Genomic DNA, 27,509 nt, shown 5'->3' with positions numbered 1-27,509 from the left:
AGGTTGGCACTGCTAGCGACTTTAGCGACATCTATGATGTTTTGCCCGTTGAATTAAGGACGGCGTTACCGTTTGCAAAGTCGTCTGTGCTGGTATTTTGTGCAAATATCGCCAGTATATTTGGATCTGAATCAGATTGAACTGGGTAAGCTACAAATATTGTAGTATAGAAGAGCTTGCTTCGCAAAGAAGCCCAAATGGGGTCGTTTCAGGGAGGCATACACCGTTCCAACATTCATGCATAGCTTCGCTTCCGCATCACCTGAAAAGCGATGGGCTTTGCAGTGCTGATTAGTGCAATCCGATTTAATCACCTATCGCTGGCTGCATATTTAGCGTTTTCTTTGATGTTCAACCGTTCTTTAGAACTTGATTATCCCTCGAGCTGAGTTTTTATCTCGCTGCCGCACCTGGGGCGTGTGAATCCGTGCGATTGTGGTTGCTTCCGATGCCTTGTGTATGTATCATGGAAGACACTGGCCAGTTGTACGCACGCATTTACTTGGCGATGGTTAAACATCTGAACAAAACTGAACTGTTGCGCAGGCTTTGATCGGCGGTGCAACAGTGGCCAGCCAAATGATTGAAGCCTTTGTTTTCGCGAACATTGGCATGGAACCGTAAGCGAAAACCGCTCAATTCACCTATGTGTTTTGCTTCGTGTGTTCGCGCATTCACTCCGATATGTTTACGTGGCGTGAGTGAGCTTCTTTATTGCATTGCTTCCGCTCTCTGGTTTCCCGGGGAAGCCAGCTGATCAGAAAAATAAAAGTATAATTGTACAGTACAGCCACTGCGCTGCGATCCAAGAAACGTCTACTGTACGTTACTGCGTTTTAAAGGATGGAAACGTGGAGAGTAAAGCATCTCAACCGAAGATTTGATCAATCAATCAACCGAAGACTGTAGGCAGCATATGCTATATGATTTGTCGTTCAACCATGTGCTGCTGTACATTTTTTATGAAAAGCACACAAATTGACGCAGGCGTGAGAGATGAAATACTGCGCTTCACTTGTGCACTTTGCCCCGCCGCGGTGGCTCAGTGCATAAGGCGCTTTACTGCTAAGACCGAGGGTTCGATCCCGGGCGCGGCGCCAGAGTTTCGATGGAGGTGGAGCGCATGGCTCCCGGGTATCGGTCGGCAAGTTGAGCCCCAGGTGGTTGAAATTGCTGGATCTCCCGCTACGCGTCATCGTGGCCGGTGTCGCTTTAAAACAAGCCCCATAACAGCTTTGTATGCTAAAATTTTCATCAGTGTGAGGAACAAATTAGAACAAGAATCAATTTTGTCTTGGATTGCAACATATATTGTCCCACGCTCTGCTGCCAAGTTACAGTAGCCTCTGAATTAAGTTAAACCATTTTACAGTACCAGTCCCTATCTATCAATAATTAACTCCTGGAGATTTGTGTGCTATCTCAAAGCCGGGACGAAATGCTTATTTACATTCAGCAAAGACTATATTGTGAGTAACCTTTCTGAAAGAAGTCAGTCGCAGTTTATGTAGACCAGTTGCATTGGAGTGAAGTTAGGGATTGCAGATGTGTTTCCATAATGGCCAAATTCTAGTGTGCTGCCCTAGTGTGGCCACAAACAGTTATGAGTGCGATAATCTTGGCAAGAGGCAAAACCTGTAATTTCTACCATTGGTCTAATACCGTGACCTATATTTGGATACAACTCATGCCTGCAGTAACTGCCACGCACGTCTTCTTTCCTCCGTGACGGAAAACAGTTTGAAGTTTTTCTTAGTTTGTATTCAGAGTTTGCGTTGCTATCGAAAGTGTTTCTATCTCTTTGACCTCGAGTCATCTAATTGGTGGAAACGCTGGAACTGAATGTTAGTTTGGTTGCCACCGTTGCCGGTTCTGGCGTTTTCACCAATTAGGTGACTCCAAGTCGGGGAGATAGCGACACTTCCGACAATGACGCAGACTCAGAATACGGACCCTGGTTGGCTGATAAAAAGCGACCCACCGGACCAAATTATAAACTCAAGGACTTGCTGCCTGGATTGTTCGGTATAGTGAAATATTAGATTCTGTTTACTCTTAGCAGAGTAATACACGTGCTGCATGCCGCTGCTTATAGTTAACAACTGCTGTTTTTATAGCCTTTGCATTTGCAAATATCCTGCTTCATTATATTTGAGTATGCAAGATGTGAAAGTACTGCTAGTTTTAAGGGTTGTCCTCAGAAGCCTAACTTAACCTTGTGGGGAATCTCAGAACTACTGTATTCCACAGGGCATTGAGATAGAGAGTGGCAGAGAATCTTTGCAGTTGTCGTATTTGAACCAGTCGCCCCCCGACTTTATATTCTTTTCTAGACAGCTAAGCCTTACATCACTTACATTACTTTAATGTTATGTGCTTCCTACTGGCAGATGGTTATGAGAGAGACTGACCTCATGACTGTTGTGTTCATCTTTCAGGGTACCACAGGTAACACGATGCATCCGAGCAAAAATGGAAGCGACGCCAGCTCCTCCGCTTTGGCTGACGTCAAAGGTAAGCAGGATGGGCGAGTTTCCACAAGCTGGTCCATCCCTTTGTGGCCCCCGACACCCACGCAGTCACTCCAATCGCTTTTCAGTGACACAGCTGGGCGAGCAATGGCCACCCGCCTCTGTTGAGGTCGATTGCGTTTGCGTTTCTGCCAAAACATACTCATGCCTTGGTCTGCCCGGGTCCAAGGCAGCGACAGCCGCAAAGGTGCGCCTTCTGAACTCCCGAAAAAAGAAAGAAAAAAAAAAAAGCGCCAGCGCCAGCTGCTTTTTTTTGTTCCCAGCGGGCGGAGGAGGCCGCTCTTGTGTGTGGCAATTTTTATCTGACCTGTTTGCGTGTGTTCCGCGGGCCTTCTGTAGAGACGCACATATGCTCTTGGTTGCAACGTGTAGACTTCTCAAGACGGGAGAGAGACAGTGCCACTGTGGGATGATGATGGTGACGCCCCGCCCTCCTCCTTGGGGAGGCCACTCTTTCTTGTAAGCTAAAGAGTTGCCCAAGGTAATAACCTTCTTCAAAGCCGATGCCTCTCACTTTTTCACTCTCGTTTATTTTCGCTCTGTGTCCAGCAGGAGTCCTGGCGCACTCTTGCTGACTTGTTTGTTGCCATTTGGTCCCCTCTTTTTTTCCCCCTTTTTCCGTTGTCTGCCGGGGCGCTGTGACGTGGCTGCACAGGTGGTGCTGGCGATGCAAAGAAAGAAGGTAAGGACTCTGTGGAGCTGGAGAAGTACTGGCAGGTGGTGCGGAACAACCCGGCGGACTTCACAGGATGGACCTACCTGTTGCAGTACGTGGAACAGGAGGTGAGACATGTTTGGGGCTTGCTGCCACAATTTGCATATGCAATGTGTGCACTAGGATTGGTCTTAATTGGGGCGCGCTTTGTACTTGTGTTCTTGTTGCTTTCTTATAGTGTCTCAGTAGTATCAAACTAATCAATCACGATGTGCACCCATTTAGTCCCTATCGCTGCTCTGCTAGCTTTGAAGGAGAGTGTGTGAAATTTGGTTCCTTCTGCGCTGTTGAAAACGGGTTAATGTGTAACCTTTGGGAAGTGTGTACGGGTAATGTGTACAAATGAGAAAGGTGTAGCGGGGTTGTGCATAGTCTTGGATCAAATGGATAACTTGTTGTTATTGCATTAATGATTAATAATTATATGTAGTCTTTGTCAAAAATATATGGCCCAAGGATTTTGCTTCTAAGTCCCGTACGACCACTTCCCTATATCTCCTGATAAGTTCTCTGCCCATGCCAAGAACGGTTTTTGTGAAGCTGTCACCACAGAATCTGGAGCTGCGTCGTAATTGTTGGAATCACCATGAATCGCCGCACTAGCTCCATCAGCATCATCGGCAAAGCAGCTGATAAATGTTCAATCAAGCAAAAGTAGTTGTGGCTGGTTGCATTTCATGTTTGCTGTTGCAGTTGCTTGTGTGTACGTTTGAGGTTAGCTATGGATATGGCTAGTCTTGGCATTAATGGTGCCTCATTGTTGCCAGTCAAGGTGGCCCACAAAAGCACTTAAGAGCCCTGTAATCCTAATCCACTTAGAAATGAACTGAACCGATGATGGAACAGGGGCTGCAACCACCACGGTTCAGACTGCACAACCCGTGTCGAAAGAGGCCAGTAGAGATAGAAAAATTGTGCAGTTCCTCTCAGTGAGCCAAAGGTGCCATCCTCGGCCGTGATGAAAACCATGCGCGTCATCTGACTGGCTCCTTGGTTGCCACTTCCTCCTCGCTTTTCCCGTGCCCCCGGTTCTCGGGGGTCTCGGGGGTCATGGTGGGAGATCTGGTTCGGGGAGCTCAAGATGCTGGCTTTTTCTGAGCTTGTGTTGGTGGCACTTTGTGCTGCAGTGCTTTAAGAGTGTGTGCTGCAGCACCCTCAACAGTCCATACCAACTGTGGATTGTGAAAGGTCGAGGCTAATTGAGGTAAACCAAGAATTATTTGAGCTCCTCTTTTTTTTAATAACCAAATCATCTAGACAGGCGAAGCAGAATGGTGGGCCTCAAAATGAATGTGCAGAAACCTAAGTAATGTTCGACTGCCTCTGAAAGAAACAGCAGTTCACAGTAGGTAGCCAGGTGCCGGAAAACTGCATCCTCAATGCCAGTGCACAGATATACATTGTCCAGTGGTGGCAAGCGGTGACAGTCCGCACTATGCTAAAACTCTATTCTTGTTGGTTTTTGTCGGCGCTTACAGCAATACTGCCTGCAGGTAGAAGAGGTAATAGCTGCAGACCCAGGCCACGAAACAGAAATCAGATTTGGGTGGAGTGCATTTGTGAAGTACTATCAGATTATGAAGAGCAGCATACTAGCATCCCTGAAGAAGAAAGTATATAACAGCTGCCAGTGCAGCAGCAGTAACGGCAGCCAGCAGGCACCTGTGCAGAACCATAGAGGCTAACGAAAGGGGCTCTACATAAATTGAAGATAATGCAAAGAGCGAGCTGTGAAACGAAGAATGGTTGGTTGGTTGGTTTGTGGGGTTTAACGTCCCAAAGCAACTCAGGCTATGAGAGACGCCGTAGTGGAGGACTCCGGAAATTTCGACCACCTGGGGTTCTTTAACGTGCACTGACATCGCACAGCACACGGGCGCTTTTGCTTTTCGCCTCCATCGAAAAGCGGCCGCCGAGGCCGGGATTCGATCCCGCATCCTTGGGAACAGTAGTCGAGCGCCGTAACCACTGCGCCACCCCGGCGGGGTGAAACGAAGAATGGTGGGTGTAACGTTGACAAACAGGAAACGTGTGATGGATCAGGGAACAAGCGCGAGTTAAAGACATTATAGTCGAAATCAAGGAGAAGAAATGGGCATGGCAGGGCGGGTAATGCGAAGGCAGTATAACCGGTGGTCGTTACATTCCAAGGGAAGGCAAGTGTAACGAGGTGGCAGGCAGTTAGGTGGGCAGATGAGATCAAGAAGTTCTTTGGGAGGTTTATGTGGAGAGCAGATCTCACAGGACTTGGTCAATTGGTGGGGAGGCCTTTGCCCTGCAGTGGATGTAGTTTGGCTGATGATGATGTCTGCACTGATTTTTGAAGCACTCTTGGGGAGTCTGTATATGTAGTGTGTGTTATTTAGGCATGAAGTCAGAAGCACTGAGAGGACATTTGAGTGATGCATACTAACATGCGATAGTGTTGCCGACACCAGGTGCATTAACTGCAGCGTACAGTCAGCTTTCAGTAATCCAGACTATAAGTAGGGGAGTGATTTGAAATGATGCAGAGTCCATATTGTTTCATGCTTGTTTGTTATACGAATTGTGGGGGACCGCCTAAAATTCTACCTTTTTGCGGTGCACAGTGTAAAGTTGGGATTCTCGTGTGCTTGAATTCGTAGCACTGTCAAAGTTCAACAAGATATATATGTGTAGAATTATACTTCTAAAATTTGGTGCTTTGTATGCAACTGGTGTGCAACTGAAATTATAGCAGGTCGAATTGGCCCGGGCTTGGGTCTTACGTACGGGCTTAGACTTTCATTGTCGGGCTCGACCTCCTGTTGATAGCAACGGACCCAGTCATCATCATCAGCCGAATTATACTCACTGCAGGGCGCAGGCCTCTCCCATATTACTCCCGGTCCTGTGCTAGGTGCATCCACTTTACCCCTGCAAACTTCTTAACCTCATCCGCCCACCTAACTTTGTCTCCCCCTGCTATGCTTTCCTTCCCTTGGTATCCAATGTGTTACCCTAAGTGACCATCAGTTATCCTTTCTTTGCACTATATGCCCTGCCCATGCCCGTTAGGATGCCATTTCCACTTGAGTTATTTCTCTGACCATGTACATTGCATGCTTCTAAAGTGTTGTATTTTGGCTGGTAAGGGGTCTTGAAATGAAGAGAATTTATTTTTGCTTTGTGATAAGAGGAACCCTTCCTTACCATGATTGCATTGTGCCTTTGCAGAACAACCTGACAGCAGCACGAGAGGCCTTTGACAAGTTCTTCTCATACTACCCATACTGCTATGGCTACTGGAAGAAGTATGCTGACATGGAGAAGAAGCTCTGCTCTATTGAGAAAGCGGAAGAGGTGCGGAAATATGTGCATCGCTGTTGCTATTGTGTACTGCACTTGGGTGCTGGGTGTATTATCCACCGTTTGGATAGAAGACTTGTTGACGGGCGCCATACTTTCTGGCAGCCTCCGTTAGAATTGCACAGTACTATTTGAATTGAAGTGTAACATAGCGTTTGTTTTGCTTTATAGCAAAGAGTTTATTCCTTTTGTTAGATGAGCAAAAATCTGGGCCAGTTGGCACGTTATGAAGAGAGGAATCAGTCGAAAAGGACATGAGAAGGGACGTGCACTACATTGACTGGACTAAAACACTGCACACATGCTTGTCATGAAGGAATTCCCGAAGTGACCTGTCAGATTTAGCTAAAGAGATCTGGTACAATACTGGAGCAACACTAGAACAAATACAAATTCCTTTTCTTTGTAGGTACATGGAACACTTACAATCAACCACAGTGGAAGAAGAATAAAAGGATAGCGTTTCTAAAGAAAGCATCCACCGATGGGTCGCATGTTTTCTGAAACCCGTCTGCACCGCAATGTTCTAAATGTTCGAGCACAGCAACGAAAAGTTCGTTGTGAGGGTGCTGTAAAAAAGGGTCCCCAATATCCACAGTCAGTCTCTTCTCCTGTTCTTTTCCTTTTGACTGGTTCCCCTCTTCCTTTTATTACTTTTAGGCATATTTGAATTAAGCAAAATTACCAGGGTCGACTCTGCAGCATTTGGCTCCATAAAGTCTTTGTGCAATTTGTAATCTACAAATGATTCTACCTGAGTAGTTGACATGTCCAGTGCTGCGGTTTTCTTCAGCTTGTGAGATGGAACTGTGAGAAGCAAACATTTGAGTCTTCTGTTGGTTCCAGACGTTCGAGCGAGGCGTCTCCGCCATTCCCCTCAGCGTTGACCTGTGGATCCACTACATCAACTTTGTCAAAATGCATTTCAAAGATGAGGATCACTACTACACCAAGGTCAAAAGGTAAGCTAGGGCCGTTATTATTTTTCTACAGCGAGAAAAATGTGGAGTGAGGTAGCACGCTCTTAACATCTGTACGGGCTTTCACAAGCTGTGTGTGCTCGTTGACTTGGTTCCAATAAAATTGTATGTTGAGGAAAGGGGAGAATTAGCCTTCGTCAAAGTGTGGTACATTGTTTTATGATGACAGCAAGAGAATTGAGTGTGTGGTACATCACCTGGATGCGGAGGGGATGTTGTTCTTACTAAATTTTCAGTAGAGCGTTACAGTGCGCAACATTAGCCTGTCCTCAGAAAGAAAACTAAAAGCAAAAAAGAGGGAGGTGGCAAGCTTCGTGACTTCCTGACGTGCATTCAAGTTATGGTTAGACAAATTTGATGCCGGTTGTGCTGTGCTCTGCAGCAAAGCATGGGAGTTAATTCATGCGAAACATCTTGCTGATAACTTTTAAACCCCACTAAACCACCACATCTTGCTGATAAATAATCTAGCTTAATAGTAAAAACTTTTTGTAATGGGAGGTGGGCCTCATGGATATCCAAATGATTTTTGTTCTGCCCCGCCGGTGTGGTGCAGTGGTAAGATGCCAGACTACTGTGCCGGAGTTCCCGGGTACGAACCCTACCACGCCGGCTGCGTTTCGATGGAGGCGAAAGAAGTGGCGTCCGTGTGCTGTGCGATGTCAGTGCACGTTAAAAGATCCCCAGGTGGTCGAAATTACTCCGTAGCCCTCCACTATGGCTCTCCTTTCTCTCTTTCCACTTTCACTCCCACCTTCCTCTCTTCCCTTCCACAGGTGTCCACAGAGCAAGTGTGGCAGATACTGTGCCTTTCCCTTCCTGTGAACCAATAATTATTATTATTATTGTTTTTGTTTGATCAACTGATGGAATGCAAGAGTACCCCGTATGTTGGCCTTTCACATTTGACACCAGATAGAATTCTGTTTGGTGTAAGGTCAGGAGTTTATGGGCCCGGTTGCAATGAGCTCGTACATGAGATTATTTTTTTTTGCCTTCCTGTCTGCCGCAGCCTGTTTGAGCGAGCCATTGAGTCGTCGGGCCAGGATTTCCGGTCGGACCGACTGTGGGACATGTTTGTCACCTGGGAACAGGAGAACAAGAACCTCAAGGAGGTCACTGCCATCTACGAGCGAGTGCTGCAGGTTCCCACTCAGCTGTACGGCCACCACTTCGAGAAGTGAGTTGTGGCCACTGACTTCTTGCCCTTAATGTGATAAATGTTAGACGCACAACACAATTATATCTGAGAATATTTTGATGCAGCTCTCAACGATCGCTTAAAAGCACGCTGAGGATGAATTGAACTTGCCTTAGATTAATGGAGTGCCAATGTGTATTTAAAAAAAAAAAAAAATGACAATATAATACAGTAAAACCTCGTTACAAGAGACTCAAGGAACCCAAAAAAGATGTCTCTTGTAACCAAGGTCTCTTGTAAACAAAAATTCTTACCAACTCGTATGTGCTGCAGTTTAGATTTTCTCAATTAAATTCTGTTTCATATCAATGTTCTTTTTTGTTGCGATATGTCAGGAACCAAGAAGGAGTGCCTCCTCTTGACTGGGCAGTCAAAATGTCCCTGTTTCAGCCACTGCCATCACATTCCTGTGTGGCTGAAACAACAAGAACATTGATTTCGCAGTCAAGAGGAGGCACTCCTTCTTGGTTCCTGACATATCGCAACAAAAAAGAACACTGATATGGAACAGAATTATGGAACTGCCGCACATACGAGTTGGTACGAGTTAGCTGCATTGCATGAGCGTATCAGGGTTAATTGTGTCTCTTATAAATCGTGAATAAGTTACTTTGGGGACCTGCAAAAGTTGTCCTTATTAACAGAGTGTCTCTTATAACCATGTCTCTTGTATGCAATGTTGTTAACATGGCAAGCATAGGAAAACCAACCAAACCATTTTCAAGTGTCTCTTATAACCAAGTGTCTCTTGTAGCCATGTCTCTTGTAATGAGATTTTACTGGTTTTAAAACGAGGGTTCTTATAAGCATGAAAGGCAGCAGGCTCCTAGCATTATGACCGCATTCTATATGCATTGCTCAAGTTCCCAGGCTAGAGTACATTGTGTGCCGGGCGCAGAATTTCGAAAAGCTCTCATCTGCTCCACTGCGGACAATATGAACAGGCGTGCTGCTGCTGCACATATCTTCTGTGACCTCCGCGAGAATCATCTCACCGATATATACCTACCAACTCTCCGAATTGCCCGAGAGTCTCCTGAATTTGATTACATCTCCCGATTGTAAGGTCGCTACCTCAAATCTCCTGAAAAGTGGCCGACACAACGCAGCTTTTTTTGCATGCTATAGCTATAATCCCATAACATCTATAATGTAACCATGCCGGAAAGCAGAGCAGGAGCGGTTAGTCACCAGCATGCACCTTGAATCTAGGTAGCGGCCGCCAGCACACCTATGAATGTGAGTGACTGACGGGAGCTGGATTTTCCGGACTGGCTGGTCTCTGGCTGGCTCGTGCACTTAGCAATCCAGTAGTTATATGATCTCGGGTGCTACAGTGACTGGAACACTGTGGCGCCAGCAATGTGCTAGGCTTCAGTTGGCTTTCTCAGGTCGTTGAGTGAAGTGAGGAACGCCGAACTACTCTTTGCGTTTCCCTGAGTTGGAATGATTGATGGTGCTATCAAAACCAAGAAGTTTGTTACAAAAAAAATAGTACTTGCAAGTATATTTAGAAGAGTTTCTGACAATGCAACAACACAGAGATCAGTTCAAAATAAGCTAGTAGGCTGCCACTCTCACCTTTTTCAGATATCAGCCTCAATAATTTTCGAATTGCTGAATTAAAGGATACTGCGCAGTTAGAGAAACTCTGCAGTCAGCTGTTGAATTTAATTTAGAACAGTCAGTGCTCCTTTACCTGACAAGGTGCAGAAGTAGAAATTCATGACTGTTGCAGTTGTTTTACTTCCAACTTGGGAGGGAAGTTTTATAATGGTAGAACCGGGGTGCTAAAATGAAGCCCCCCTTAGGTTGTGAACGTGATTTTTTGAAGGATGAAGAAGAGCGCTGCCTTTGTTGCGCAGGTTCCAGGAGCATGTGAAAACGCACCTGCCCAAGGACATCCTGTCGACGGACGAGTTCCTGCAGCTGAGGCAGCAGTACATGGAGTCCATGCGCAAGGCAGCCCCTTTGGGTCCTCCAGGCCAGTCGGGGGATGAGTCCGGATCCGCCCAGATGGAGATTGATGAGGACGACGGCGACGCCCCGCCACCAGGTGTAGACGATGCTCCACCCCCGGGTGTTGAAGATGCCACCAAGGAAGACACCAAGGCACTGGTCAGTGTTTGCTTCTGCTGATAGGAACCACAGGGGATGGAGTAGGCGCCCTTCGAATAGCTATTCTTTGCACTTAGCTGCTGGCACACTAACGTTGCACTCATGGTTGTGATGCATGAGGGTGCGCCAAGCAAACTTACAGCACCATGACATGGTGCCGTAAGTTGTGACCACTCCACGGCTTGTAATAAACGTTGCCTTGACTGACAGCACACCTTTGCTGGGTGTAGGCAACAAGGCAGAGATTTGGTTGATGAGTGCAGAGCTGGTAGTGCCGTTTTGCATTATGTGGAACAGTGCATAACTTTGTCCCGAATGAGTGAATTGACTAAGGCTTCAGGCTATTTTTTTTGTACTGTTCCATGTTTTTTTCCCCCTTAATTCGGAGGTGATGCTCGTTTTAGAAAGCATAGTTGGCACGTTTAGTGGTGCTTTAAAATTAATTTGCTATATAAATGTTGCTTGTAAGACAAGATATTAACATGCTTGGGCAAAGGTGTTTGGCAGGGGACGTAACAGGCGATTGGGTTGTGGTTACTGCAGAAGAACGACAACGAGGCGAAGTACATCCGGGACAAGGTTGTTGAGAAGCGGCGAGAGCTGTTCAAGGCCAACGAGGCAGAAGTGGGTCGGCGGTGGGCCTTCGAAGAAGGGGTGAGTGGCTTTGCCTTTTTTCCAGTTGAATTGGTATGCAGGGACATTGTGGCATCGCAGCACACCACCTTCCTAATCTAAACTGGTTCAGGAACTGCTTTCGAGGTGTCTGCGGAATGCAAGTATTGTTTTGCCATGCATTTCGGAAGCACGAGGGGGATGTTCTTGAATCCGGTCTTTCTCTCTCTTCTCCTTGGTCTGTTCAGATCAAGCGGCCTTACTTCCATGTGAAGCCCCTCGAGCGGCTGCAGCTGAAGAACTGGCGGGAGTACCTCGAATTTGAGACCCAGAATGGCAACCATGCACGGACTGTGATTCTCTACGAGCGCTGCCTCATTGCGTGCGCCCTTTACGAAGACATGTGGCTCAAGGTGAGGTGTCCCTCCCTGCACAGTGTTCTTGCAGCACCCTGTGCGCCTTGATTCTCTTTTCCTTGACAGTTTTTCTTCCGTCTCAGTCAGTTCATGAAGGGATAGTTGGCATGCACACATGCATGTTTTGTGTGTCGGGGCCTTCTCTGAGGGTGTGAAAAGGTTGCCGGGGGCTTTCTTCTAATGTGGAAGTACATTTAGGGTATGCCTGGGGGATATGCAAGGATGGCAGTGGCAAAGGATGTGGAGCTCAATTTATGGTTTCCACAGCCCCTAAAAATGGGTTGTCTTACATGGCACAATTGGATCATGGCTGTTTCATGTGAGCAGCAAGAGATTTGTGAGCATGCTTCTTTCCCTATGTTTTTCAGTACATCAGGTACCTGGACACGGCTGAGCCTGAGAAGGTGAACGAGGTGTTTCGGCGTGCCTGCACCACCCACCTGGTGCGCAAGCCTAGCATCAGCCTTGCATGGGCTGCCTACGAGGAGAAGCATGGTGAGCAAGGGCTAGTTGCACTGTCTCAATCACTACTTGCATACTTTTTCTGAGCTGCTGGGCTAGCAGGTGGTGTCTGTGCCCTCAGCTTGATGCTGCGATGCAACCTGGACGAGGCTGCACGAAATAGGCAAGACATGGAATGACTAGCTGTGTTTTGTTCTGTGTGGGTTCTGGGTCGTACGGCTTAGTTAAAAGGTGGGCTTTATATCTGTATTGGGTCGTCTTTCACGTAATATGTGCACGCTGACGAGTATGTGTGAGATAATAGAGGTGCTAACGATGGGATAAGCAAGTGACGAACGTACACAAAAAGGATTCGCAAGGTGGCCCAGACTGGTACTGACAACGCTATCATGTCATACCATTAAAGGCAGAGCTTAATGACCCCTTACCCTCGCATCATACCGATCATTAGAAACAGAAGATATACAGTTAAACCTCTATGTAACGAACCTCCACGTAGCAAATTCCTCGATATTACAAAGTTCTTCAATTCCCCAACGCCGCCTCCTTTGAAGTGCATGCATTTGAAAACTCCATGTAACGAACATGTTGCGGCGGTTGACCTTGATATAACAAAGTCGCGGCGCCGGCTGTCTTTTGGAAATTTTGCACAACCCCGCAAGTTTCAGGACGATAAAACATGAACTGAAGTGAGGGGAGCGCCTACTATAGCAACGAACGACCGCAGTTGATATAGCGCGCTTCGCGTTTCGGCACCGACACCACATCTCCTTGGCGGACGCAGCAGTCTCCGCTGCTTTTGCTGTTGGAACATGGAATTACAATAGTAGTTCGTGGTTAAAAGCTGCCAAAATTAGCAGAAAACTGACATGGGGCAAGCAGTGTGCGTCCGTCGCTGCCACATGATTGCTCACGGGCTCCCACGCTTCGGTAGCTGGAACAGCGGAGTGCGCTGGTGACGCCAGGCAGAGTCTGTTTTCTGTGGCAACGGTGGTAGGCGAGCGCGCACGCGGCGGCGGCGCCAGCGCGCGCACTCTCACCAACACTGATTCCTCCTCCACCTCCTTTTCCAGCTCCCTCGTAGACTCGTTGCGCAAGCCGCAGTAGAGGTGGAGGCTGCCGCCGCAGTCACGCGCGTGATTTCACCTCTTCTATGACTTCGAATAATTCTGATTTACTGTAAACACTTTCAAGGTGGTTTCCCTCACATCAATTCTAAATCTAGTTTTCATTCTACATTGTCCTTTTGGGTCTTCACGCGAAAACTGCATGTAACGAAAACCTGGATGTAACGAAAAATCGCGGACATTTTACAATTTTGTTATAACCAGGGGGACCCAGGTCTTCGCAGCCGAAAATCGGTCAGATAATCGGATTTTCAATCTTCTCGTTTTCATGATTCTAAGATCTTTCCGCAGCTATCTCCGAAGTTTTGTTGAAAAATATCGCCTAATTTGCACTTTACAGCGTTCCAAAGACGAGAATCTGCGTGTGTGGCCCTTTAAACTGAGGTCAAATCGCGCCGAATTTCGGTCTCCCGCAGTTTGAGAAATACGCGATCTGCGGACATAATCTTGGTGTCGTTCGAAAGATCGCGATTCAAGTCATTCCTATATCTCGGTTGGTGACCATGAGCGAGCCCACCGAAGCAGAAAACAGAGGATCAAAATCGCATGAACCATGCCCTGCAATTGGACTTCCACCGTACGTGAACAAAATGGCGAGCTTTGGTTGGCTGGCGGCGTCGACTGCTCGCGGTCCGGTGCCATTTTGAAAAGGTCTCTCCTTTAGGCCTAGCCGTTCCCTCATCGTAACCACAAAGAGAAATGCGCAATATTGAGATTCACGCTTCGTTATTAGCTTAAAAAAAAAAAAAGTATCGAGAGGAGATAAACGCGCCGGGGACGCTGCATCGTTGCATCTGGTTATCTGCAATCAATGACAAAGCGCCGAGGCTCCGTGTCGAGTCTGCAATGGCCTGATAAGGGCGTAGCATAGCCGGTCGTGCTCAGTGCGACAGCGAGGAGCGGTACGATCTGCTGCGCACGGAATTGTGATGGTGCAGATTAGCAAGTGCAGCTTTCAATGCTGGGATAGATCGCCCTGTGAGGCAGTGCTGCGACCAGCCGCAGCGGCAGTCGCGAAGCAGCGTCCCGCGACACGCGGAACATAGAGAAGATTGCGCGGGATCCCAAATCTTGTCGAAATAAACATTCTTCTGAATGCTAAGCGGTGCAAGATGACCAACGGTCGCTTATCGCTAGTTGCAGGCCGACTGCGTTTACAGCATGAACGTGAGAATGGCGATTGTGCGCCAGAACTTGGCACCAACTTCGTCTTGGTGGCGGCCTCCAGACCATGCATTCCGTTCGCCGGAAATTTCGTTCTTTGAGGGCGAATTATATTGATGGTAAATGATGCATTGACATCAGAAGCTAGTCAGAACCCACTTTAATGAGTTACTGTTAGCTTTGGTGCTTCAAAAATTTATCAACCCGTTTTTCATCAATTTCTCAAAATCAAAAAAATTGAGGGCGGTGCATGTTTGGAGGTTCGATATCTCTGGTTCTACTTATGATATTGCTATAATTCCTTTTGCATCAGAAAGGTAAACTCATGTACAGTGCAAAGTATAAATGAATTTGTGGCATTTAATGAGGAAAGTTCTTAAAAATTGCATGTTTTCTGGAGTGTCAAGGTGGTATTTTGATCTCTGAACTTTGACAAGCTGTAACTTTGGTTAAAATGGAACCAGGACATTCAATCTTGATTTTTGCATTCTCTGTGTGTTGTAAATTGATTTGATATGTCAGTTTTCATTATAACTCCTGTAGTTTTACTGACAGCTCACCTCCAAACGAAGAACATAAAGTGCTCAATATCTTTGGAACTAAATGGCTTACATAAAAGTATTGTGCATATTTGAAAGCAGCACAAAAAGCTGCATACATGGTGCAACTTTCATCAAAATCTACCAGTAAATAAAACATATTGTCTTAAGACCAGGGTCCCCCCCTTAAAGGGAACTCTTGATGGCCTCGTAGCCTTGATTTGGCTTCTGCTGCTTCATGAGGTTGCAGTTTGGTTTGCTGCCTTGTCAGCTTTGCCGCATCTCTTTGGCTGGGAAGGCTTTCAACCCTCGAGACTTGTTCCTCCCAGGGCCCAGGTCTCATAGGCAGTGTGGCCACGCGGGAATTTCTAAGCCGTGTCACTGTTCAAAGTTTTTCATGCTGAAGGCTGTGCATTTTCTCCTCAGGCCGGTTCGAAGAAGCGTCCGTTATCCTGGCAGAGCTGGAAGCACGCATCCCCGACCTCCTGGAGCCAACGCTGCGCCGCATCAACGTCGAGCGGCGGCGCGGCTCCCCCGAAAAGGTGGAGGAGCTGTACCGCAAGTGTATCACGCAGGCGGAAAGTGTGTCACTGAAGAACCTTTTCGCCAGCAAGCTGGCCCGTTTCCTCAGCAAGGTGAGAAGCCGTGCAGAGGTGCCTTGCACCACTGCTGCTTTAGTCACTTCTGTGGACTGCATGCTTGTGAGCTTGGGTCGTTGAGTTTTGCTGATGTGGGGATGTCAATGGTGTGTGAAGGGGCCCGTGCTGTGTCAGGAAGCGGGAGAAACACTTGGTGCCATCCCCGTCTAGTCGGGCATTCAGGTAACCAACACATGCGAGAGCTGGGATCAGCTTGCTGGCTGCTAGGATGTCCTAGACAGTTCATTGCCCGCAGTTGTGACCCTCTGTTGCTGACTTCTTGCCTGCCTGTAAACCTTCCCTTGCACGCCGAGAAGCTCTATTTACAGGCTGTACTAAGAATCTTGTTCCTGGGTCTGCTGCTTGAAAATTGAGCAAAATCTCGTTCCTCGGCTTTTGAGCTTCAGGATGAGAGTGGCTTAGAATTATTTTGTGTGCACTGCATCTGTAGAGATCATCCAGCAGCGAACAGGCTGAAACCAATGGGTACGAGGAATTTCGGGGGAGCGCAAATGTTTGACTGTGTCAAGCATTAATCGCATCTCGTGTTTTCCTGCATTGTCTCCCACCAGGTTCAGAACAAGCTTGAAACCGCCAAGGAAGTGCTGAAGGAGGCGTTGGACCGTGATCCGGTGAGTCAACTGGGGAAATGTTTTCTCCATTGGGAAGCAACTGACAGCTGTCTTGTTTTGCTTTTTTTTTTCCTTTTCTTCCTTGTTTTTCTTTTCTCTATTTGCAACTGCAGCAGTTTCAGTCATCGAAGACACACAGCCCCCCAAGGTCTCATCTGCAACTCGTGTTTATATATAAAGCTCTGTGTAGCTGGTCTGTTGAATGAAAGCTTGAGAAATCCCGGCTTTCTTTTTGCTTGGTGAACATGTTGAAATTTTGTTAGTGCTCTTTGAGATGTAACTTGGCTAGAAGAGAGGCTGATAGCAGCTGGGCCCTTGCTGACTTCTCACAGAGCTGAAAGTAGAGTGAGTGCTGTATTTTGTGGGCAGTTTTCGAAACTCCTAGGCTTGAATGATGCCAGGGTTTGCCCTCAGCCCACCTTTGTGGGTAGGGCAGTGACTTCTTTTGCCCCTCTGCCCCACACAAACACACACACACACAGTCTTCAACACCAGCTCGGAGGAAGCGGATGCAATTGCACAGCTGGGGGCAGAGGAGTGAGTAAATAATGCCACTTGGCTCTTGTGCTGCGGTGCCGTTTTGCGCCTGTCTAACTGCTCATGTTTTTTGCTTTTTTTTCCTCCCTCCTTCCCCATTTTCCTGTTTTCCCACCCCCTATGACATTCCCCATATCCCCACTTCATACTTCACAAATCCCACTTTCCCTGTTCCTCCCTATGCTGCCATTTATGCTTTGTTGTGGACCATTTTCCTACCCTTTCTGTTTAAATGGTGCTCTCACCAAACTTATTTATTCCTTGACTGATCCCCATTCTTGCGTGCATCATGGGCTCAATATGGCCCTCCTTTTTGCTACTGTTCCCACTCTTTTTGGATTATATTCATTTCCTCTTTTCCTGCCTGAACCATCCATTGCTTGCTCTCACCATATCCTTGTTTCCTATCCTCTCCCTGTCTCCTCCACCCTATACCTCTGCCATGCCTTCCCCTTTGGCGGCGGTTGCCTCGTCCCTCTTTGCATTTGGTTTGGCCAAATGTTCACTTCCAACACCTGCCGTGCTTCCCGGAATCATCCCCATTTGGGATGTTGGGACAACTGCTGACAACAGACCAATGGCCGGCTGTACATGCAACTGGCCGACCTGGGCTACGAGCAGTGTCCGCCCAACGAGCCCCTCGTGCTGGAGGCCTTCGACGTTGCTATTGCCAGCACCCAGCTGCCTCCGGCCGACAAGCTGGTCTTCCTGCAGCGCAAGCTCGAGTTCCTCGAGGACTTCGGCACTGATGTGGCCAAGTGAGAGCTCCCTCCTCCATCTGTTCGTTCGTGCTTTCTTCATTAACAACATCAGCTGTACACACACCCTTTGGCACTCATCACCAGTCAGTGAGCGGTGCAAATGAAAATGGTTAGTGTAAGATGGGGAGCAGCGGAGTGGATGGGAAGAGGTGGAAAAATGATAAGGGGGGGAGTTTGCAGGAATTTATGATTTAGAATCTGCCCTGAAAATTTTTAGCCGTGGAAATTTGAGGAAGGGGAGTTAGGGAGCAACAGCATAAACTGGAAATGAGTGCACAGGTAACCTCGAGGGGTCTTTTGTCGGCTTTGTCAATTTGCCGCCAATGCCTTGCCAGCAGTAGAGTACATGAGGTCTACACGGGCCTTGCTTGAATGTGGGGTGTTAAGTGCCACCACATCGTGATGAAAAACGTTCAATCTTGAAAGCATAAATGCGCCAGATAAGTAGGTGCTACACTAGCGATAATATCACATGAAAATGAAAATGCAGCTTTTCAGAAACATAAACAATAAGGAAATCAAGTAAAAGAAGAAATGGCCATATTGTAAATGGAGTAAAATCTAGGGGTGTGCAAGTATTGAAATTTTCGAATAGTAATCAAATATGAATATGAGGGAAAAAATGCCTTCTAGTATCGAATCGAAATCAAATATCTGGTCAGTGAAAAGAGAATGGAAAATTAGAAATAGCAAGCATTGTTCATTTTGTGCATTTTAAAACTTCACAGGATTTTCAAAAAATAAAATTAAACTGATATTGCACAGAAACATACACTTTTTTTGAAAAATTCAGTGTACATTTTAGAGATTCTCTATATAGATTTTTTGTATAAGATAGACATGTATAAAACTGGGTAGAGCTGTCATATTGCTGTCGAATACGCTGAACACTCATTAATTCGGCCTTCAAGGGACCAGAAAAAAAATGTCACAATTCACTGAAAGTGTGAATTGTCGATTGGGCCTGGCAAAACTGCAGAAAGCCGTTTGCGTCACAGTAATTTTACCTGATGAACACTTGCACGATGATTGTCTGCACTTGAGGTAAAGCCCAAGTGAAGACGATGTTTCAGTATTTTTTTGCAGTTTTGTCAAGTGATTTGGGTTGTGCGCAATGTCTGGAAGCCCTCTTCACACAACAGCCCATCGTTTTTTGAGGATGTTTCCCTGCACAGCCCACTTGGGCATTACAGTTCAACTTGCAGTGCGATGAAACTGTGGCGAACTAGAAAATTTTCAGTGTATTCGGAAATTTGCGAATATATTTAACGACCTATTTTTCGGGCTTCAATGGACCGCAAAAATGTCCGAAAAATTGGGCAGTCCGGAAAAACAAATGTGCACCATAAAAGCTCAATTTATTGCTTGTTATTGACTTTGAGGCCGGAAAAAGTCATGAATGCTTTTCTGTACCACGCTCCGCTTCCGTGCTCGTTAATTCGAACATGTAAAGGTCGAATTAACGAGCCGAGCTTTTACTGTATTTGAAATGTGTTTTACTCTGCTTTGCACACACAGTCTGGAGTGTCGAAGAATAACCTGTAAAATTGAAAATGCTACACCATGGCCCTTTTCACAGTGCAATTCAGTAGCAGTGGTGCCTCGTTACAAACAGCGTCGTTGCACTTTGAGGATGCTTCACTGCCTGTGCTGTGACTTGTGCGATCAAGCATCCTCAACCGCAATGGTTCAGCACATACTGAAGAGTAAAGCAAGCGCATGGGTTTAGACATTAGAATGGCCTAATGCCATCCCGAAATTGAGCTAAAAGGCTAGTGACAAGTGCTGCAGTGTCTGAAACAGGGCCTGACTCCATGCCCGACGTGCACGGCCATCGCTGCTTCATAAAATTCAGATTTGGGGAGGTCTATTTGCATGATAGCTGTCCTGGATCCTACCTCGTCGTGATCCCCTGTCCGAATTAACCGATGCAGGTCTGCCCATGGATGAATGAACGAGCATCCAATCCCATCGACTTTCACGAGCAATAGCTGAGACTGTGCTCTTAGTTCGAATTATCCGAATTTCAGAATTGATGGGGGGTCAAATTAGCCAGCTTGTACTGTGCTGGAGGGTCAAATTCTAAAGATAAAGCTCAGCTACTTTGGTCATCTGATGAGAAGAGAGGAGTCGCTGGAGAAAGATTTGATGTTGGGAAAGGTTGAGGGTCGCCGGAGAAGGGGTAAGCAGTGAACGCGATGGTTAGATGGCATCCTCGAGGCACTGCAGATGAAGTTATGTGATGTTAAGAAGATAGAGACTGGAAAGCGTGGCGTGACATGGTCCATAGGGTCACGAAGAGTCGGACACGACTGAACGCCTGAACTGAACTGAACTGTGCTGAATGAAGACTGGAGAAGAGCTCATGCCATAAGCTCAAGCAACATGACCGGTATCGGTGTGTTGTGCACACCGCTGTCATCTGCAATTATTGCCAGCTATCTGGGTTTGCGTCATTATTGAAGTGTCGCCATCTCACATGACTTCGAGTCATCTGATTGGTCGAAACGCCGGAACCGGGTGTTGCCACTACGAAACCTGGAAAGGTGGCAACATCATGTTTCGGCCTGTCCACCAATCATATGACTCGAGATCACGTGAGATAGCGACACTTCGATAACGACGCAGACTCGAAATACAGGCCCTGGTCGGCGTTTCTCTGTCTCCCGAGCGCAGGCAAACAGCTCGCTTCCGGAAGCTGGAGCCTCGCGCTCGTATTTTTAGTGCATAGTCACAGGAAGTTCTCCCCACGTATAGCAAACTTGAAGCTCGATAGCTGGGCGGTTGTGGACGACCGGTTAGAGAACTGACCGGTTGGTCTGAAAGATGGTGACAAAACCACTGTCGCCCACCGTGGGGAGAACTTTGGGGGCAGCCGTAGCTGGTGCAACAGAACTACAAGTTAAAAGGGAGATCAGTGGGGCAGAGTACTCCCTCAATGTTAGAGTTGTGAGCTTTAGTGCCACTGTGGCAATTATTTCGAGTGCTGGAGTGCTTCTTTAGCTTAGAATACTAGAGTATGAGCTGCATGCTATGTTAAATAATACACAAACCACTTTCCACTCCGCCGCACCTGTCGCGTTATTTTGCAGTGTTTAATAAGTGACACGGTGTGCAAATTTCTTTGGTGGTTGTACAGAAAACCACCTCTTATGATAAGTGTGTCAGGCAGCATTTATTTGCATTGGCATATCATGATTGAGCTTTCCACTGTCCAGACTGGGTTCAACTGGCAAGAAGTGCATGTGCACTTATGGGGGTGGGGGCGGGGGAGAGTCTTTTACGCTGTACCACTTTGTCTAAAGAGTACCACCTTACGCTGTGGTACTCTTTAGGCAAAGCTGGAAGTTTCACCATGATAATAAGTGTAGGAGGGAGTCAGATTGCAGTTGCAAACTGCATCTCTGCCCGTGTTCACCCCTGCCTTGTTCTGTCTGCACGCTGACAGGGTGCAGGAAGCCTTTGACGAATACTCCAAGATGGCCAAGGCACAAGAACTGGCATCGAAGAAGAGGCCAGCAGAGTGAGTCGGCACATTTTTATTCCACCCTCGTAGCTGGCACAGTATAAGCTAACATTATTTGGCTTCTTTCATTGCGTCGATTCCTACTGACTGAGATAGAGCAATGGGCAGAACAGTTATTTCCCTGACCTCAAGTCAACACCGGAACCAGATATCGGTTTGGTTGCCACCATTTCTGGTTGCGCCGTTTCCATGACTCGAGGTCAGGGAGATAGCAATACTTTCGATAACACTGAATATAGATTCAGTAACCCATTGGGCGTGGTAGCAGCATGCCGATTCCCTGCTTTTGCCACAGAGAGCCCCAGGAGACGCCAGAAAAGAAGGCGAAACCGGCCGAGCTTAATGGAGCCGACGCGGCAGCGGCATCTGCAGCGCAAGCCATAGCTGCAGCCACATCAAGCACAGCAGCAGCGGATGCGACAGCCCAGTACAACTATGCCCAGCAATGGGCCGGCTACCCGCAGGTAAAATTGGCACGACTCTCCTGTTTATTCTTGTTGCATTTTTGTCACTTGTAGTGGCCACCCAGCTTTGTTACTATTCCTGTGTTATTGAAGCCAAGTAGGGGTCCTATATGTGGTGCAAATTGTAGCACTGTATGCTTGAGGAACCAGCTCACTTAGTGTGTAGGTTAGTGATTGCCCGATTTCTCTGTTTAATAGCTCCGTGACTAATTTCCAAGGCAGTCAGATGCCTGCAAGGCACACACCTCTCTAGCTACCTTGTAGGTACACTGCATATTGGGAGATAATTTGGTGTTTTTTTACGAGCTGAATTTAGTAGCTACCATGTTAGCTGCTAAAGTACCTTAGCTGGCAGATTTCTTGAACATAAATTGTTCTAGCTTTATTGTGCAGGTACTGCATGAGAATGTGTGCATATTTAACTATGAGTTTAAATTACAGTATCTCTAATACCGGTTTTCATTGGGTGAACCGGAGCACTTTTAGCTGCACTCAAAGTGCTCTCGCAAGTTTCGACACCTACCAGTGGTCGACCAGAAGCAGTAGCGTTCCGTTCTATTGGCAGAGGAGGCGCGCTTTTGGGGTCCCGAGAGCAGCCTTGAGCAGTCCTCGGTGCTCTGTCGCCAGCTGCGCAGTACTGGGAGAACGGAGGAAGTAACGTGACCTTTTTGACGTCACTTATGGTCATTCGCCGGGAGCCCGGGCAGGACGGTCGAGAAAAATGGCGGAAGACGGCAGCGGCGGCGTTCGGCTGACAGATACGGGCAACGCGAGCGCGGGAAAAGTTTGATCACATGACGCCTGACGTCACTCGCTACGCTGCTCTCCGAGCAGCGTGAATGTTCCGTTGGAGAGACGAGAACGCGCGTCCCCGGTGCTCTCGTGGGCTGCTCTGGCTGCTCGTTGCTCTTGCTCCTGTTCGCCCAATGGAAACCGGTATAAGTTTGACTTTTGCATGTAGCACAAACACAAATGAACGTAGATGCGCAACTGGCCACTTCTTTGTTGCCATGGAAGGCTGCCATCTTGGGTATGAGTTTGAGTGGATGAATAAGCCTGGCTATGGCTAGTCTCGGCATTATTGGTGCCTCATTGTTGCCAGCCAAGGTGGCCCACAAAGAGCACGTAAGAGCCCTGTAATCCACTTAGAAATGGACTGAGCCATAATTGATCATGAAACAGTGGCTGCATCCACCACGGTTCAGACTGCACAACCTGTGCTGGGAGAGGCCAGCAGGATTAAAAATGTGCGGTGACTTTCCTCTCGTGAGCCAAAGGTGCCACCCTCAGCCGTGATGAAAACCATGCGCGTCATCTGACTGGCTCCTTGGCTGCCACTTCCTCCTCGCTTTTCCTGTGCCCCCGGTTCTCGGGGGTCACGGGAGTCATGGCGGGAGGTCTGGTTTGGGGAGCTCAAGATGCTGGCTTTTTCTGAGCTTGTGTTGGTTGGTGCCACTGCATGCTGCAGCGTCTTAGGACTGTGTGCTGCAGCACTCAACAATTTAGACCAACCATGGATTGTGAAAGGTCAAGAGTAATTGGGGTAAACAGATACACGCGACTGTTGCCGACACCAGGTGCATTAACTGCAGCATACAGTCAACTTGCAGTAATCCAAGCAAGAAGTAGGGGAGTAATTTGAAATGATGCAAAGTCCATATTGTTTCATGCTTGTTTACTTGTTATAGTTGCGTTGCTGGTTTTGATGGGATGGAAGTCAGAGTTTGAGTAAATGATTAGCTAGCGCACTGATTTCCTTGTATTTGAGTTCGACATATTACGTGTTTAGACCGCAACAGCCTTAATATATGCTCATTCTTCTTCCCTCCTGACATAGGCCTACAATTACCAGCAAGCTTGGAACGCCTATCCGACCAGTTCCTACTACCCGACACATTGATTGCACCTTCTCTGCGGTATATGTAAATGGCCATTATACTTGTACATATGTATTTGCACTCTTCCTCCTCCTCCTCATCTTCCCATCTCCCACCTCAAAACATGCTCTCTCCATATGGCCGGTTTGCTGCCACACTGTGATTGAAGGAGAGGAGAGAGAAGCCAGTCTTGTGATGAATTCATTCCCTTCAAGTTGATTGGGGAAGCATTAGAACTGCCATTGTGTGGGGTCCCCTCCCGTTTCTTGCTGCATGCATCCTCCATTTCACTTTGGCACTAAGAGCCACACCTTCAGGCCATCCACCTACCCCACACACCCCGCCTTATTTTTTGTTTGTTTTTTGTCACGTCACAAAGCTTCCCCTGGTGTCACTAGCTGTATACACTTTTAAAAAAGGAACACAAAGGGGGAGGAAAATGCCGTGTCTCACAATAAAAGTGTACTATCTTGTGTAAGCTTGGTGTGTCTGTACTTTCATTTGTTTACTAAGAAAAAAATATACAACAGATAACATGGTTTTAAAGTGGCACTTGAAATCTGCCTTTTTTGCAAGCTCAAAAGAACATTCATTGGGTCAGGGGTTCACTTTCAGCTTGAGGAACACAATCTGTGAAAATGCATTGGAGAACCTCGATTGTCTCGGCTTTCCTTTCCTGCTTGACGTGTATACAATAATAGGTGTGCAGAGACATGGCTCCTCGAACTCCCGAATTGAATTGGTCTTTTCCCCTGTCCCTTCGCTGTCTCCTTATTTCTGCCACCCCAGTTCAGGTTCTTGAGTTGGTGAGGTAGCAGGTACCAGGTCTGGCAAGTATCTTTTCACTTCCTTTTATTATTAAAATATAATAAACACGTACTGCTACTTAATGGCTACGCCTGTTGCAAGCATGCAGTAATAGTTGCACAGTATAAAGAAATTAAGGGGACGCACGGATTGAGGTGCTTGATACCTTGCCTTTGCCATTAGTACATCAGGTAGCAGTTTTGGGAGAAGTGTTCTCCAGTGTTTATCACAGCACTTGGTGCCATGCTATTACTGATAAGATCTGCTGTCACGAGGCATGGTTGTGCAGGCCAGGTATGGGGAGAAGGCAGATCAAGTGCTCATGGTATTTTAAGTAGTTTAGCCAGAAACTTGTTGACTTCCTGCACACATTGGACTTATTAATGGTTCAAAGTCCATTACAAAGCACGGGCTTAGTCCAAGCTGCCCTTTTATTTAGACTGTTCACAATCCATCTTAGTGTGAAAAAGAGGGGCCATAGCGGAGGACTCTGGAGTGATTTCGAGCACCTGGGGATCTTTTAATGTGCACTGATTACACAACACACACGCCTCTTTGTTTTGTCTTCGTTGAAATGCAGTTGCTCGCAATTGGGTTCAAACCCGGGTACTCCGGCTCAATAGTCTGGCATCTTAACCACTGCGCCACCGCGGCGGGGCAGCTCATCTGAACTTGCTTGTAGTAATCCTAACTAGTCGGTTGTTGCATGGTGGGAGTGCTTTGAAGAAACATGCCACTGATTCAGTGGTTGCACATAAGCAAAATAGTGTAGTTAAGTTTTTGTGGAATACTAGTACAACAAATTCCCTTTTGAGGCAAACTTGAAGAGAGAAGAAAATTTGTTTGTCTTGCCATTTAGCTTGACTTCATATAAGTGCCCCTAAAAAGATGCGAGCATGCTACAACACGTCCATGTATATATAACATAAAAGCAATGAATAAAATAGTTTTCAGGAGAGAATAACGGCACTTTTACATGCATGCAGTCAGCCAATGCCTGAGCATGAAACAAGCTTCTATGCTTGCATGTAAGCGGCTTCTAATCTGTGGGCACCAGCACGCAGCACCTGACATGCGTGACGCCAGAGATCTCGCTATGCTAGACCTGGATCTTTGCACAAGCTATAGAGCCCTGCTCTTTCTGCACAAATAGGGATCCTTCGCCCCAAGAATGCTTCTCCGCAGCTTAGTGCAAAGGTGTGCAGAAGCCGTCTTGTGAGGGTGCGCTATCTTGTGTAGAAATATTTCAAGTACATGTTTTCTTTCCTTAGTGCCGCTTGGGTGCCCCGTGAGTGCTGTTATGCAGGGTAGCTGTGCTTAGCGTTCAATAAGTTTGAACCGAAGCACCTGCGGAACAGTTTGTCTCAAGAAAATTTTTTACTTGGCGCTAGGGAAAACTAACTAAATCGTGCGACATCATTCATCTCATCCTAGAATTCTTAACCTGGTTTAATGGGTGTCTACTGTATTGGTAATATTGCCTTTCGTACTGGTGATGAAAAAAAATTTTTCATTTGGCACACCTGTGACCAATCCATGATTGCATCACAAATACTGTCGCGAACTTGCCAGCCCCGCAAGTCAGAACTGACCAATACGAGCAACGCAAATTGATCGGTTTGTGACATAATTGTAGCAGGTTTGTGACCTGATAGTTGCAGGCAGAACAGTGCAAGCTACACAGGTGTCCCGCAAGTCAGAACTGACCAATACGAGCAACGCAAATTGATCGGTTTGTGACATAATTGTAGCAGGTTTGTGACCTGATAGTTGCAGGCAGAACAGTGCAAGCTACACAGGTGTGTTGTTTTTCCTTCCGTTTGAATGTAATATTCTTTATCCCGATAATCACCATCAGACTAATTCTTTTCAAATACCAACAACAAAAACATGAAAAAAAAAAACCGTTTGCCTTGAACTCTTAGACTGTCAGCTCCTTTAAACTATAATAACTAGCCCCTCGTTTCCCTTTCAATTGTCTGCATAACAGGAACAAGAAAGGAAGACGAAACACACACACTTCTTAACATACATCTTCCTTTCTTGTCCCTGTGTAGCTTGCGCTGTTCTGTCTTGAGGTGAACCAACTAGCCTGCGATGTGTTATTCAAGTTCACCTGATAGTTGCATAATGTGGACCGTGCAAGTTTCTAGTGCAAAACCGGTGAAGAGATTTCCAGCACAACAAACGGAACAGTGAATAGTTATTCTTAATTATGCTTAAATGCGAACTTGAAGATTGTAATGAAGATAACTAAAACATCATTGGGCACACTGTAGCAATACAACCAACTGTGCGAAAGGTGGCCTTTAACATGTTCACTATAGTACCACAATTGTTATGGAACATTTTGATCATATGGTAGGCCTCGACCATTTTTCCAATGTGGCAACAATGTAGGTTATGCACTTTCATAGTACCGTAATCTCACCACACTCTGTGACTGCATCCTTACAATTGCTCTGGATGTCGCAATGCTAGTAGTCCTTAGTGCTGTACTAAGAATGATGGCAACCTTCAGACATGCACAAGCACAGCTGCATATCTTAAGGCAACCTTCACAGGACTGATCTGTTTACACACACCTCGTAACATGACGGATGGCTCTTGGTGCATTTGTCTGGCTCGTATATGTGAATTGCGCTACCCAACGTACTCTTCATGCTATCATGGCAGCCTATATGCAAATTCCATCTTCACTGTAGTGTGCCAAAATTTTAGCACACTTTCGCTTGCTGTTTCCGTTCTTGCCCCAAATAATCCTTAATATCCGCTTGCTTTGCTTGGATTCCAGTGGCCTTATCCTGGTTCACTTAGATATTTTACATTAAGACAAAGCGATTCTGAAATGGCATTTTGCACTTTTAACAAATGCTCAAGCATGCAGCTCTGCATTGTTGTCATGTTCCATCCGGAACAGCATGATAGCTGGTGAGAATTTGAGACACTAGGCACATGCGTGGTCAATGCGGAAGGTGGATTCAACCTTCCGTTGCTGGATACAGCGGTCTCCTGGCTCTTGCCTTGTAGAGGTGCAATATCTGGAATGCATAAGCTGAACCAAAATATAAA

At 46.7% G+C, this 27,509-nt stretch overlaps 1 protein-coding gene across 6 annotated transcripts; it reads left to right on the top strand.

Annotated features, from left to right (window-relative positions):
* Nucleotides 1–6: 6 nt before the first annotated feature.
* Prp39 (pre-mRNA processing factor 39) lies at nucleotides 7–24,108 on the top strand. Of its 6 annotated transcripts, XM_084583461.1 has the most exons (17): nucleotides 74–145; nucleotides 2,439–2,514; nucleotides 2,600–2,718; nucleotides 2,871–3,314; nucleotides 6,445–6,570; nucleotides 7,423–7,538; nucleotides 8,569–8,736; nucleotides 10,623–10,875; nucleotides 11,419–11,529; nucleotides 11,736–11,900; nucleotides 12,272–12,398; nucleotides 15,622–15,830; nucleotides 16,406–16,465; nucleotides 17,576–17,760; nucleotides 21,212–21,286; nucleotides 21,585–21,753; nucleotides 23,591–24,108. In XM_084583461.1, the coding sequence occupies exons 5-17, from the start codon at nucleotides 6,532–6,534 to the stop codon at nucleotides 23,651–23,653; spliced, it is 1,740 nt and encodes a 579-aa protein (XP_084439587.1). In that variant the 5' UTR covers nucleotides 74–145; nucleotides 2,439–2,514; nucleotides 2,600–2,718; nucleotides 2,871–3,314; nucleotides 6,445–6,531; the 3' UTR covers nucleotides 23,654–24,108. The 6 variants fall into 6 exon arrangements, with proteins under 6 accessions (XP_084439589.1, XP_084439584.1, XP_084439586.1 ...); XM_084583458.1 differs by lacking the exon at nucleotides 2,600–2,718 and having other exon boundaries at nucleotides 9–145; nucleotides 3,187–3,314; XM_084583460.1 differs by having other exon boundaries at nucleotides 71–145; nucleotides 2,439–2,718.
* The last annotated feature ends 3,401 nt before the right edge of the window (nucleotides 24,109–27,509 follow it).

The sequence above is a fragment of the Amblyomma maculatum genome, chromosome 11 (genome assembly GCF_055883805.1).
Source record: "Amblyomma maculatum isolate TAMU_Amacu chromosome 11, ASM5588380v1, whole genome shotgun sequence".
Classification (NCBI taxonomy): Eukaryota; Metazoa; Arthropoda; class Arachnida; order Ixodida; family Ixodidae; genus Amblyomma; species Amblyomma maculatum.
Note: the sequence above shows the minus strand (reverse complement) of the source record. Positions and strands in the feature narration are given on the sequence as shown.

Excerpts from the sequence above, each read along its gene's own strand:
- Prp39 (XM_084583458.1), top strand. The coding sequence starts at position 2,457 with ATGCATCCGAGCAAAAATGGAAGCGACGCCAGCTCCTCCGCTTTGGCT. Across the intron at positions 12,399-15,621 it reads TGCCTACGAGGAGAAGCATG|GCCGGTTCGAAGAAGCGTCC; the intron begins GTGAGCAAGGGC and ends TTTTCTCCTCAG. Across the intron at positions 16,466-17,575 it reads AGGCGTTGGACCGTGATCCG|ACCAATGGCCGGCTGTACAT; the intron begins GTGAGTCAACTG and ends TGCTGACAACAG.